At 32.0% G+C, this 15,009-nt stretch overlaps 1 protein-coding gene across 1 annotated transcript; it reads left to right on the top strand.

Moving 5' to 3' along the window:
• The first annotated feature begins 5,873 nt into the window (after nt 1-5,873).
• On the top strand, nt 5,874-9,707 carry LOC132716558 (uncharacterized protein DDB_G0283449-like). Its single transcript, XM_060699856.1, has 4 exons — nt 5,874-5,932; nt 6,253-6,323; nt 7,507-7,635; nt 9,356-9,707. Exons 1-4 carry the CDS (start codon nt 5,889-5,891, stop codon nt 9,430-9,432), a joined length of 321 nt encoding a protein of 106 aa, XP_060555839.1. The 5' UTR covers nt 5,874-5,888; the 3' UTR covers nt 9,433-9,707.
• Nucleotides 9,708-15,009: the final 5,302 nt, after the last annotated feature.

Raw genomic sequence — 15,009 nt, 5'->3', positions numbered from 1 at the left:
TATATGTAATATTCTCCCAACATATATATCAAGAATATGTTCATATGATCAGAGATCATCGCATGGTAAAATATGACGAAATGGATAACGAATTGGTTTACTGTCTGAAAACCTCAGTGCGATGTTCAAACATCAAAGAAATATAGAATTGTGGTTCTTGTTAGTTTTAAATTAATGCCGTTTGTTTGTTTGTTTCATTTTACGCCTTTTCCCAACTGTATTTCAGTCATATAGGCGGGTAGTTTCCTAACCATCGTTCCTGGAGAGTTACACCAGTACTAGACTACCTTCCTCCGCGCTAAACTACCAAAGCATCTCCCGGGGATCGAACCCACGCCAGAGAGGTAACTGGATTAGAAGTCATCGACTCTAACCCCTCGACCACGGATGCGGTTAAATTATAGCCGTATTAATCCTTTTCATACTTTATGCTTTGACTTTTGAACAGCTAAAACATTTGAGGGATTGAATATCAAAGTAGGGTGACTATCATGTAAGTATAACACACCTCTGTGATCTGTAAACCACGTTTCCATATATTTATTAACAGATTAAAAGTTCAAAATAAATATAAATCTGCACATATCATATAATTTTCATATATTATATATACATTATTCTGAAATGATATTTTTGACGTCATTCATTTTTAGCTGTATAAATGTACCAATGACACACCAAAATATGTTACAATTCTTTCATTAACAAACATCCAAATAAGGAAACAACAAATGTCCTTACCTCAACGAATTGTTAACATTACCAGCAAATAAGGATAATACTTACCCACTTATTGTGTTGAATGGATAACACTTTAATAATCATAGCCTTGCTGTAACAGTTTCTAGCAACATGTCGATGAACTTTATAACTTTAAGTGAAGTGCTTTTTAAGTTCGGTGTGTTTATAGCGTAAAAAACTGTTTATATAACTTAGGAGGGGGAAGAAAAGACGTTATGTCTCCCGTCACGCCACCATAAAACACGATCGATGTACTTTTAATTTACGTAATACATTTTTCTCAAACGAATTCACAAAATAGAAAGTAAATTGTCCTATTTTAAATTCACCATTTGTTTATTTCAAAGATTTTAAGGACAATAAACAAGATGTTAAACTGCAGCATCAACTCTTAGATGTGTATATAGATAAAGTGGAGGGATTTTTTTTAGTTTAATGATATATATCGCGAATCACGATAACCTCTATTGACAAGAAATTTGTTAATTAAATTGGCAGCAGACTCCAATTTTACCGAGTACTTTGTTATTTTAGCACTCTCATTCTATAACATTCCATTTTGACAGAATAATAAAATACAAATACTCATTAATAGTACTATTGTAATTTATTTTCAAATAAGAGATTTAAATTCTAGCATTTAAAGATATTTTACCTGGCCGGTATTACAAGCATCACCTGTCAATTTCAAAGAAATAGTACAATTTTACAGCAACTTCTGCTGCAGAATGTAGGATTAGTAGTAGACAATTTTCACACTTTTATTAAATCGTGATTTTCAATTGATTTTATCATGACACGATATTTGTTAAATGTACTGGTATCTTAATCTGATTTAACCTAGTAATTTGTTCTTTTTTTGCCCTCCCATCCCATTTTGGGTTTGTTTAGTACTGTGTTCCGTTTGGACAATCGTGGTTTTTTATTTAGTCTGTACCCGCGATGCACGATGGCACGATGGTGAAAACGCGATGGCACGATGGTGAAAACGCGATGGTACGATGGTGAAATCGCGATGGCGCGATAGCACGATGGTGAAAACGCGGTGTGACATCGCGTTTTCACCATCGTACCATCGCGTTTTCACTATCGTACCATCGTGTATCGCGGGTAGGGGAGAAAAAATATCACGATTGTCCAAACGGAATACCGTAGTTTAAATTCAAATCAAGTCCAAATTACACCGACATTATTATGATCATATGGTTGATTTCAAACTTGAGTGATAGAAGAAGACCTCGGGTGCCCCTCAGTGCATTATTTCAGGCACGAGCGGACACCTGAGTTTAATAATTAGAACCATCAGAAATCTTTACCACTCAGCAAAAGAAACCCCCTTCCATGAGTCTGTTTTAAAAAGTTGCTGTTAGTAAAGTAAATTCAAAGTGCTGCAGCACTGAATGCGACGGACATGCAATCGAGAGACATTTAGGTTTTTTTTAGAAAAAAAAAAAAAACACACACACACAAAATATAACAGAGAAAATTTGTTCCATACAAGTTCGAGATTTGTAGAGCAATATATGTTGTGTCCCAATCTGATATAATTAAGATTTTCTACTTTCAAGCATTTAAATACAGAATGAAATTTATGCCTAAAACTCTGGTCAAACTTGTAAATCAGTGTCCTTATCGATTTATTCCAAAAAATGATATGTAAATAGAAAAAAACTGTCAACGAAATATTTCTAAAATAAAACCATGCAAATAAACCTAAAATAAAACCATGCAAATAAACTTCAAGCATAATACATTATACATGTGAGAATGCTATTTAGAATTGCTTCGTGTTATATCATAGTGGGCATATAGACAATAAAATATAAGTCATTTGTATTTTTATTTCTCTTGGATATGTCTCATTAAAAATATTTTTGGTTAAAATCATCAGCAATTAATAGTGTATTTTTTAGATTTTTTTTCATTTACAAGGGCCAGAGCACATCGTTTTTATTTTAATTTAAATGTCACTTAAGCACTACAGTGTTTAGTTGTCCTTTTCAATTTCACACTAAATTCCATTTTCAACTTGTTTGCTTCTTACACTTGTATAGAATTTCTAAAAGTATTGCATGTAATCCGCTGGTTTATTACATGTATAATGTGTACTCCCTAATCGTCTGTCCAAAAATCAGCACAGTGAAGCAGAATCTATTTTTAGAATAGCGAAGGTTAACTCATATCGTGACCTGGAAAAATATGTAAACAAACCACAAGAATCGGAAGTAGAACTGATATTATAACTTCCTTCAATAAATACATGATGGTAAAGTGTTGAAAAACTCTCTTGTTACATGCATTTTCAAAAATAGATATTTATACTAACCATTGTACTGTATCTAATTTATTAATAACTGCTGAATATTCAGCTAAACCCACGGTATGAGTCACGAAAATAGTTTTTCTTTTATTAATGCGCGAGCTATTCTAGAGTCACGAAAAACTTTCGATTTGATAATAATAATGTTTTGTATAATGTAGAAATATTTATTTCCTACTAATAATTTCTTGGAACTCAGAGCTTACACTTTTATTATAGTATAATTTGCTGTCCTACTTTTTCGACAGCGGTAAATCGTTTCGGCAGTAATTTGCATATTGCGCAATAATACTACGAGACTTCAACGTTTTTATCAATCATATACGTTCATATTTTAACTTGGATAACTTAATTTGAAATTGAAAAGGCTAAATATGGAAGATTTTAAGATATCCCGACAAAGTATGGGAGTTTTAAAGGATCAAATTCATGTACTATTTCTTGGGCTGTTAATCGGTTGAGGACACTTTGCGCGATTGTAGCCGACGAAATCCCATGTGTAGATGACTTAGCTCTGAACGCGCCTGAGGGCGCGTCCGTCGCAAAAACAGAACTTCCTTAGTGATGTCAACATAAAAGATTTGTAAATGGTGTTATATATATTGATTATCTTCTTATCAGAAAGGGTATTTAAACAGTTCGGCTTCCGTCCAATGCAAGGATACGTAATTTCAAGGATCAATCAAGTAATTTTTTTCAAGCTGCACCAAGCGGAGATAAGTAATTACAAAAAAGAAATATGGGGAATTAACGTGAGTCAGTGTATCTGAAAACTGATGTCATACAAATATTTGGCCTCTTTTCAATACAGGGGTAGGTAATTTCAAGGATCAATTAAATCATTTCTTACTGATACACAAAGCTATGTGACTACTGTTCAAATGCATACCGCTTAAGTCTATCTTAAATAATTGGTAAGTGGATATTAAAATAGCTTCCTTTTATCTTAAAAATTAAACCCTTGAAAATCCTTTAAACCTCATATACAAATATCTAACCTTCTTCTTACCGCTTTATTTACGATTATTTATCACGAGATGACAACAGGTACGTATATTTAAATATAGATTCAGCCTTACGTAATCAAAGACATAACGTTAATCGATTTATTGAATAAAAGATTCACACTCATTTATCAATTTCAGTTTAAAAAATAGCAATTGAATTCAACTCTTCTTAAAACATAGACACATATTATTTTTTGAAAAAAAAAGCAAAAAAAAAGTGTTTGGAGTATCCATTTGCACTATTTTAAACAAATTTAAGAAAAAAATGTGTGCGTGTGTGCTTAACAACAACAACAACAACAACAACAACAACAACAACAACAAAAAACAACAACAACAAAAAACACTACAACAACAACAACAACCACAATAGCAGCAACAACACTAATGAGTGTAATTTAATTTTGATTAGCTTAATTTTAAGCTTTTTTAATGTTGTTAAAGCACCTTTTACACAAACAAAAGATTAACCTAATGTATTAACCAAAACAAATAAATACATAGATCAACAAGGGCAATGGAGGTTCACATCGTCGTAACAACTGCGGATAGATATATAGAGATTATTTCAAATTTATAAAACTAGTCTTTGCACAAAATCACCCGCTGTGATAAGCTTTAACTGAACTTGAAGTTTGCAATCTTGTAGTTTGTCATTTTTAACGACTATTTTCAATTACCTATCTTTAATTTCAATGGATTTCTCAATGTTCAAAATCCCCATTTTGCTAGCCTATCTATACATGATAACTTATCTGTGTTTACATGGACTATTCTCCGACTGACAGTGCTACATTAAGGCTAATCATTGGGAATATCTTAACTTGTAAGACAGGCAGGCGGGCAGAGAAATCCCCTCTTGTCTAGTTTTACTTGAAAGAGTTGTTTATTTTTTTTTCAAACAAAGCTCCTTGACTTTTATACATATACACAGTGACAAATTACGATCAATGTTTCCTAAGTTAAGAATTTGTTAAATTGGTTCAATTCGAATAAGATCTTTGGCTACTCGCCTGCAGTATTTTAAAAATGAATGTTTGATATTTCGGCATGCCAAAATATGTTCTCTCCAATTATTGCTGTTAATTAATTCCTTTATTTTATTTATTCGACATGTTGAAACTAAACGATGTTGAAGTTTCTACAAAACTAGTTATACTGTACAAATTTACATCTTGAAAATTTAAAAGTTGTTTTTACTTTGTGTTTTATATAATACAATTTTACACCGTTTAAAAACATACGGATCTGGTTTTACCCCTGATAATTTGTCGCTGCAATTTGATAAAGAGAATAAGAACTTCGGTTTCTCAAATCTTACATTACCTGATTAATAAAAAAAAAAAAAAAAAAAAAAAAAAAAAAAAAAAAAAAATCCCCCAATTTCATACAAAAGTTCAACACGACTCTATGTCATATGACTTATAATTTGATTCAAAACTCATATTACTCATATTATATAGATTCATGCTATAAATTGTAAAGGATTTATAATTTAAACTGATAAAATCCACATATTTTAGATTCGTGCTATAAATTGATAGATTCCACATTTTGTAGATTCATGCTGTTAATTGATATAATCTGCATGTAACACATTTATGCTAAAAATTGACAGTTTCCGCATGTTTTAGGTTTATGCTATAAATTTGTAGAACGCGTTGTTTGTTGCACTGCAGTTCTATTACAGAAGACTCCATTAAAGAAAAGGGTATATATGGCAGTAACGTTTTGATTTCAAACATTCAAGTTCTCAAATATAGTTTTTGTTCATAATTATCATGACAGTTTAGGCATTTTTTGTTTGAGGCTATGACACCATGGCCACTATCAGGACAAGAGGAGAAAGCGGTATAAAACTGAAGTATGACATGTCATATTCAGATATAATAATTTTAAGGGTGATGACGACTAATACATTTCAAATGAAATGATATAAAACATTACTGTCTATTCATCTTTAATTTCAGAACGGGTGCATCTTGATTTTTTTGAATTAAAGATGTAATAGACAGTACTCATTTTTATATAATTTCATTTTTAATGTATATTCATCATTACCATTCCTGTTATATGATGAAATCCTATCGGAAATTAATTAATTAATTACTGGAATTTTTTAATATAATAACAGAACTTTAAAAGAAAAAAAAAATAACAGGAATATTTTATGTTGTTTTTCAGTGGAAAGATGAAGTATCAAGCAACTTGTGTTTTAATTTGTCTTTGCTTGATTGCAAGTCTCTTTCAACAAGGTTTGCTTTATTCTTTAAAGAGTTTTTGTGATTTTTTTCTTTAACTAAGTCTTTGCTTTGATAATTGTTAATATATAAAATAATTTCAGTACAATTAAATTATCATGTTCATGCATCACACATGTACGGTTACACGCATGTTAATAGGACTCACACGCATAAACTCAAAAACAAAAACAAAACAAAGGTACTCTAAATACACTGAAATAATCAGTAGATTTTCTTTTGACAAATTTTAGTGTTTTATAGACAGTACTATAATCAGTTTAGAAAATAAAACATAAACAATTATATAATTCACTGTCAGTACATACAATGTATACGCAGAAACTACATAAATCATTTTATTTCATATATGCATGTACGTATACTCATTAAATGCCAAAAAGTACCGGAAAGAATTTAAAGGAGATTCAGAAAAGATACAAATATCTGATTCATCTAGGCTAATACTACATGATGTTAAACTGAGAAAAGTAATGTTTACAGTGGCGTGTTATTTTATCACACATTAACTAGCAATAACAATGTTGAAGAACATTTGTTACAGGTTTAATGCATAGACACATAGACAAAATAAACATTATTTCATATACTTTATTGTACCATTTGCACGATCTTTGACTATGAGACAAATTAAGCTAAAAGAAAACAAAAACAACAACAACAACAACAACAAAAACAACAACAACAACAACAACAACAAAAACCAATAACCTAAAAGCCCAAATATCATTTTTGCCTTGGATTAAAGTTTGACATTTTATCCTTGATTACCGTACACAAGTTCATGGATTTCCATTTTTTTGCTCCATCTCTTTTCAGTTGAAGTAAATAAAGACTAACATTCCCTTTAAACAGTCTTTTTTTTTTTAAAAAAAAGGCAGTACATTAGGCAAAGGAAAAAAGAACTCTTTAAAATTCTTAAAATATTTGAATATTTCCAAATTAATGAATGTTGCTGAGATCCTCATCTTCACAAATGCGTACAAAGATTAAAGACGACATGTTTCTATAAAAGTTTTTGGACTATTTTAGCATTAAATCCAAATTATTAAATACAAATGTATTTCTATTTTTACCCGTTTATTACTAACCATTGTCAAGCAAATCTCCATAACCTTGAAATATTCATCGAAGTTGGACACATAAATAGACTCTGATTTTGTTTGCTTTGAAACAGGCGTAACAGCTACTACAACTAAAGCAGCTACCTCTGCAGCAGCTGCCTCAAGTTCTGGTGTCAGCTCAAGTTCAGGAACTGGTACCGGAAGTGGATCAGGGTCTGGAGGGGGCGGTGGAGGTTCTTCAGGTAAGGTTCATCAAATCTTTCAAGTTCTATGCTTCTTCAATAAAAGGAATAAACTTATCTTTTTTGTGTCGCCTTGAAAAAGGCGACATAAAGGGGCTTCTTTTGTCGGCGGCGTCGTTGTCGGCGTCATCGGCGTCCCCTTAATCTTGTCCGGAGTATAAAAGTCAGTCATTAAAAGTTGGATTGACTTCAAACATGGTATGCATGCTCCTTATAATGACCCGAAGTGCAGTGCACAAGAACCGGTATTCTGCACTTCTTTATTTGTGAGTTATTGCCCTTTGTTAATTTCATACTTTATTTTTGTCCGGGACATTTCTCCTAAAGTATATAAGCTATGGACTTGAGACCTTATAGGATGATAGATCTCATTTAGAAGAAGTGCAGTGCACAAGAACTGGTACTCTGCATTTCTTAGTTTTTGAGTTATTTCCCTTTGTTAATTATCATACTTGATATTTGTCCGGGCCATTTTTCCTAACGTATAAAAGCTATGGACTTGAAACTTCACAGAATGATAGATCTCATTAAGAAAAAGTTCAATGCACATGAATCGGTACTCTGCAATTCTTTTTTTTTGAGTTATTGCCCTTTGTTAATTTTGATACTTTATTTTTGTCCAGGTCATTTCTCCTAAAGTATAAAAGCTATGGTCTTTAAACTTCATAGGATGATAGATCTCATTAATAAAAAGTGCAGTGCTTAAGAACCGGTACTCTGCACTTCTAATTTTTGAGTCATTACCCTTTATTAATTTTCATACTTTATTTTTGTCCAGGCCATTTCTCATAAATTATAAAAGCTATGGACTTGAAACTTCATAGGATGATAGATCTAATTGATAAGCAGTGCAGTGCAAAAGAACTGCTGCTCTGCACTTTTTATTTTTTGAGTTATTGCCCTTTGTTAATTTTCATATTTCATTTTTGTCCTGTTCCATTTCTCCTAAACTTTATTGTTCACAAGAGACACACCCGACTCGCGGAGTTCTAGTGATTATTTTTCAGGTATATGTTTTTCAGCTGGATATAATCATTGCATAGGCAATCTCATTTTACGTATATTATACGGTTTATTAGATATAAAGCAAACAAAAGTGTAGAAAATACAATTACCAGAAACAAAAGATCGATGGTACTGATCACGAACTTGTTGTTTGTACATAATTCAAACCAATATCACAAATAGCACATGACAAACTTTACAATAGGTTAGACAATTCCAGATGTCAAACAAGTTACACTTCTACACATTTGAAATGTCAAATTTCGAATTCATTGTACAATAATGACGACAATATTATTAAGGATAAGAATAATTTATTTTGATCAAATAAAGCAACTTTGAAGCATAAATCCACTAAATTAACTGTTGACAGGTAATGTTACAATGTATAGCTTAACTGTTGACAGGTCATGTTACAATGTATAACTGAGTGTGTAATATAATCGTTATCAAGCAACTCGGGAGAAATCTTTATATCAAATAAAATAAAAAACTGGAAACAAAGTGATCCCTCGGAAGCATTAATAACAACAAAATTACATGAAAATTGCAGACTCAGTTTTATTAAGTCTGCACATGAGGGATAATGGATAAGTGCAACATCCCGTATGCAGTAGAAATGCTATGAAAATAAAAACAAGCATACAAAATGACAATATCCATATAAGGACATCATTACGAACATTTTATACATGTTTATTTCTACTTTTTTCAGTTGTTCGTGTGAGTGGTGTTATGGTTGTCCTGGCTGGAGTTCTTGCATTCATTTATAACACCAAGACATCCTTCTAAAGACTAAAGTGCTTTGTTTTAATATTTATTTATTATATGACACATGCCTAGAAATGTGATTACACAAGTCTATGTGGGTATATGATGACGAAATTAGATTTTTCTGATTACCTATTTTCACATGTCATTTACATACGTATTTTTACATAACATTATATGAAACATAGCTCGTTCTTTATTCTATACTGGTAAAATATGACGAAAGCAACATCCTATCGGTTGACTTTTCGATTACCTCATTCAGATGATTAACGATTAAAGATGAATAAAATTGTGTTCTTTGTTAACGTTATATTACTCCCGTAAAAACGTTAACTTGCTAAATTTGTTATAAGAAATTTACCAGCTTTGAACTCAGAAAAGTCCATTCAAAGTTTAAGAGATTTTAAATTATAGAAATTGAGCCACTAACAATGTAGACTTTGGAAAAGCTGCACGGATATGCAGGTTGGTCTGACTCACGCTGGTGATAAATGCTAATCACTATTGATTACATCAAGTTAAGAGTGAATATCTCTTGTTAAAGAAGTCCGCCGACTTAACTCAATTAAAAGAGCACGGCTTATTAACCCAGGGGTCGCTTATTCGAAGATTGAGTCTTCGTCTGTAACCCTGGTTTAAAACTCATGAAATACAGTCTCATATTAAGAATCGTTAACTCCTTGGTATTATGTAAAGACATTTTTAATGAAATCTGATCTGTATATGGACAATGTGAAATGTCTTTTTCATAATTTTTCGTTGGTTTAATAAAACTAAATTTGTGCTTATTTCAACTGAAGATGCACCCCACATCAACGTCTTTTGAGGTGCAAGATACAATGGTGCAAATAGCTAGTATCGTTGGCATGTCATCAAGAGAAAGATCTATGCTCGATGGATTCCCCATTTGCTGACAGGCGAGCTGAAAAAGGGACACATGCAATTCGCTAAGATGTTGCTTAAACAGCATCCAAATAACAATGCAAAGTCTTTTGAATCAATTGTGAAGTGACATGGATTCATTTTTATGAAAACAACACCAAAACAAGATTTGGCTACAGTCTTGCAAAAGACCGTGCATTGCAAAAAGGACCCTCAGTTCAGAAAGGTGATGCATGACATTTGCTTTACAACTGAGGGTCTCGCCGTTCAGATTGCTGTTTCTAAAGACAAACCAAACTTTTAGCAAGACACAATATTTTCGGAAACTAAACCATTACGAAAACGAAGACCCGAAATAGTTAAAATCAATCAACGCATTATCGCACAAGGCGTATTAAGGACGTTGTTCTCCCCACTCCTCCGTTTTTCACCAGACAATGCCCCCTGGTACATCTTTTCGTTTTCAGAGCAAAAAGAACTTTTCAGATCAAAAAGTAGTTAAGCGAAAACTCCTCGGTTCTGCAATATCCCAGTGTCTTCATACTATACATAAAATACTTTGAAAGTGCCTTCAAAGATTGGGTCCGGGACTGAAACGTTATATATCTGTTGGGGGTGAATACTTTGAGGGAACAAAATAAAACAATTCAGTGAAACCTATGAAGGATAAAAATTTAATATGCTTAGATGCATTCATATTTCCGTAATCAACTATACCTGAACATAAGCCAAGTTTCGTTTAAACGTATTTTATCCTTTTTAATTGGGACTTGTCCTTCAAAATATTGTTTAACGTATCTAATAAAATATGTATAATTGATAAAAAGTTCGCCATAAAAATACAGAAGTGTTATAATCTAAAGAAGCATATCAAATTAATTGGGAATGAATCAGTTCATGTCTTTTATTGCCCGAAGTAGCAAAATAATTACATGTTTCAAATATTTGTCCCATGTTTGTTTTTACGCGAAAATCTGGTGTTGCAAGACACTATTGTGTTATCAAACATGATACGTGATGAAGAAAGCACTGCAGTATTATTCAAACTTAATATTCAATGTCATTTAACATGCACTTGGATGTTTTTACCTCAGATCTATAGACTGGGACCGACACAAAACACAAATATTAAAAGTTTTTAGAAATATGAACGCGCAAACAAGCAGGTGAAATTGGCGCTCCCGTCATCATTTAGACACCCAAGACCACCAAAGAGGTACAAAGTAAGAGAGCCATGATATAAGCATGAGGTTATCATGTCTAGTGTTGTTTCAGTCTTGGTAACAAATTAATGTAAAAAAGGGCACATGAAACGTTGAGGAGCAAATTTTGATACATTCCAGTATTTATTTTCCATTTTCCTGTGGTATTGTCAAAATGAGCAGGCAAAAATATCATACAAACGCTCATGTATCTAAAAAATCATGAAAAATTACTGCTTAAGAAAAGAGTGTCAAGACTTTGTATGGGAGATATAACCTAAAATAGGTGCGAATAGGTGTGATCATTTTAAACTGACTCCATTTCTGACTTTTCCCCATGAGCAGACTTATCAAACCGGAAGGTTATTTTCACAAAAACCTACGTCCATTACTCTAGACGGATTTCGTTTTCATAAATCATATTTTTAAATGTTAAAAAACAGTAATTTTAAATATTGTTGACTAGATAACCAACTTATTACAGAACTGCAAGAAACTAAAATCCTAAAAACCAATAAAGGTCTTCGAGAATATAAAATTTTATTTACCAGGTCTATCTTAAATTTTACATAGAACAATTTTTATCAAAGCTTCATACAATCATCATCTAATACTATGATGAATTGTGCACACAATTCTTTTTCATTTTTTTTCTTAAAGGAGATTATAAGATTTTCCTTTATCTTAAGACCTTAAACTTTTTATCGCTCTAGACAAATACATTAAACTGCTTGTACAAATTTATTTAACTTCGTACTCTTTAATGCTTGATATCTATGTTAAAGTGTTAATATTCACAAATTTGGTAAATAACCATATCATGAAATTTAGTTCAGATAGATATTGAAGAACTTTTAATTTCACCAAAAAATGTCAATCTATAAATGAAAAAAACGAACAAAAAAAAAGAAAAAAACACACACAAAAGAAATACAACAAAAAAAACCCCACAACCACCACCAACAACAACAACCACAACAACAAAAATACAAACAAAGGAAACTAACGGCTTAAAATAGACAAAATACCAGAAGTTTGGCTTTGTAAATTCCTAAATTCGATGAAATTAAAAAAAGTAAGATAAGATACATTTGCCATTTCCGTTCGCTTTTAACTGCTGGAAAGGTAACATTACTGACAATCTAGACAAAATGCGTGTCTCAATGAGAACGTAGAATCAACACAACGTTTAAGTCTTATCGAATACATGCTTACCTTTAAGAAACGAACATTGGATGGTGCAACGATACATTTAAAAATGCACTTCTATCGTCACTCATTAAAGATATCAAAAAGAATTTTATTTTAATAGTATGCTTGCTGTAAATGCAATTCTGGCAGTCCCGGACGGAAATTGAGGAATTGATCCATTTGCAACATGATACCGAGATTAAAAGAAGAAAAACTTAAAAAATCAAAAGAAGAGCTATTTATGATTAATGTCTTTTTATGCAGAAAAAAAAATAACATTGAAAAGTAAAAATAAGAAAAAGACCGCCAGGACAAGCCCACAGAACCCAGTTCACTCAGCCAGCCGCTCAGGCATGACATCAAGCAAGGGACGATAAAATATAAGGAAAATATAATAAAATGATCTTAAAACCATCATATCGGCAAGGCTCTCGTACTCGGTCCTTTTTGTGTAAAAATAATCTCAGCTAAATTCTTAAAAGTCCTGTAGTCGCTTTGACTTTGAAATTGTCCATCGCAGATGGTCCATGTATTTGAATTGAAACATCCATTAGTATACGAATTGGTCAGAAGAATGGATGTACGACTTCCGCTATCATAAGAGAGATCAAATAATGAAGCATTTTTTCGAAATATTTAAGATCAATGTAAAACTATAAATATTACGAAACTATAATGAGATAATTGTGATTTTATGTATGTAGGAGGGAGATATTAAACGAGACAAAATAAAACGCTTATGTCGCTAACCTGTGAAACATCTAAGAAAGAAAACTTTTTCTTATCCGTTACCACGCGAAACAAAGGAATAGAACGATTTTTAATATGTTGTTACAAAACAAAAGTAGGGAAAAACAAGAACAATACATTTCGCTAATGGCAACGAGAAAGTTACTAAGAAAATCGTGCGATCTTGTTGTCATGAGACTATAATCAAGAGAAATAAAATCAAATGTTGGCTTACTCGTGGCAATAATGTGTTATTTATTTTGGGCGAAGTCTTTATCAATAAGACGGTTTGGGTTCCAGAACATGTCAAAAATTAATAAACTTTTAGACGACATAAATACAACAGATAAAGATATCACAAAACTTATACTTTATACTTTTTATGAAAGTCAATATATTTATCACGTTATCTCCAAATATACAATAGAATCAAGACATATATTGATTATTTACATTGTTCGATGTATTCAAAGGGCCAAGTTCTGAATGACACGATGACGTATTTGTTTCTTTAACGTGTTAATTTTAAGAAAAAAAATATATGCATACAGTAACATGTTATTGATAGAAATAGTATTTTCATTTTAAATTAGTTTTTACACAATCCTAACCCACGCTGAAACTTTATGTCATAAATGGTCTCAACAAAGTCGTGATCTGCTTTTGATTTTACATCTTATGTCATTTCTTTCAATTTGTGGTCAGGTGTCGGATATGATCATACCAAATACCATCAATAGCGTTATTTCTTGAATTACAGAACGTCCGTGGTGGACCAATTCACTTTAAGAAAGGGCGTCCCTGGCCGAGTTGTTAAGGCCTGCTGTGTGTTCGGATCATCATGATTCTTTTATGCAAGATAGCTATCCAGCTAGTTTACGGACGCACGTTTGTTTTGTTCAGGTATCTGAAATAATGCAGGGAGGGGCACCTGTGGTCTTCCTTTACCATTAAAGCTAGTAAGTCGCAAAATAACCTCTACTGTATGGGTGCGGCGCAAAGCACAACCAAAAATGTCACTTTAAGGAAGAGCAGAATATGTGTGTGTGTTTTTTTTTTAGATCCGACATTCTTTTAAAAGTTTGTAACAATAAAGCAGACAATGACAAAAATATACATTAACGTTATAAATGATTAATATCCGCATATCATAAATCAACATTATAAACTGGTAGAATTCGATTTCGGTAGTACTGCAGACACCAATTACCTCTACAAAAACACAAACAAAACAACAGAATAAATTCTGTCGAAACTTAAGATAACCTCTCCGAGAAGCAAATAAAATCTTTGTCACCGTATGGCTATACATTATTTTAATAAATTGATAGAATTCGTTTCATGTTGTACTAAAGATAAACCCCAAAGAACTTATTTAAAAAAAACCAAGTTTAATGACGAGATCAATTTGGACTATACTATCCACCAGAAACACAAAATACTTTTCTTTTATGTGACTATACATACAAGTTTTATTTGGTGTCAATAAACCATGACTTCTGTCCTATCAGCTGATATAAAACTGAAGATTTGACATATCTTATTCAGATATAAAATTGGAAGCGTAACGTTGATAAAACATTTAAACCTT

Source organism: Ruditapes philippinarum, unplaced genomic scaffold (genome assembly GCF_026571515.1).
Source record: "Ruditapes philippinarum isolate M1 unplaced genomic scaffold, ASM2657151v2 ctg2970_1_1_1_1, whole genome shotgun sequence".
Lineage (NCBI taxonomy): Eukaryota > Metazoa > Mollusca > Bivalvia > Venerida > Veneridae > Ruditapes > Ruditapes philippinarum.
The sequence above is the reverse complement of the archived record's forward strand: the minus strand, read 5'-3'. Positions and strand labels throughout refer to the sequence as shown.

Excerpts from the sequence above, each read along its gene's own strand:
- LOC132716558 (XM_060699856.1), top strand. The coding sequence starts at position 5,889 with ATGGCCACTATCAGGACAAGAGGAGAAAGCGGTATAAAACTGAA. Across the intron at positions 5,933-6,252 it reads GAAAGCGGTATAAAACTGAA|TGGAAAGATGAAGTATCAAG; the intron begins GTATGACATGTC and ends GTTGTTTTTCAG. Across the intron at positions 6,324-7,506 it reads TGCAAGTCTCTTTCAACAAG|GCGTAACAGCTACTACAACT; the intron begins GTTTGCTTTATT and ends GCTTTGAAACAG.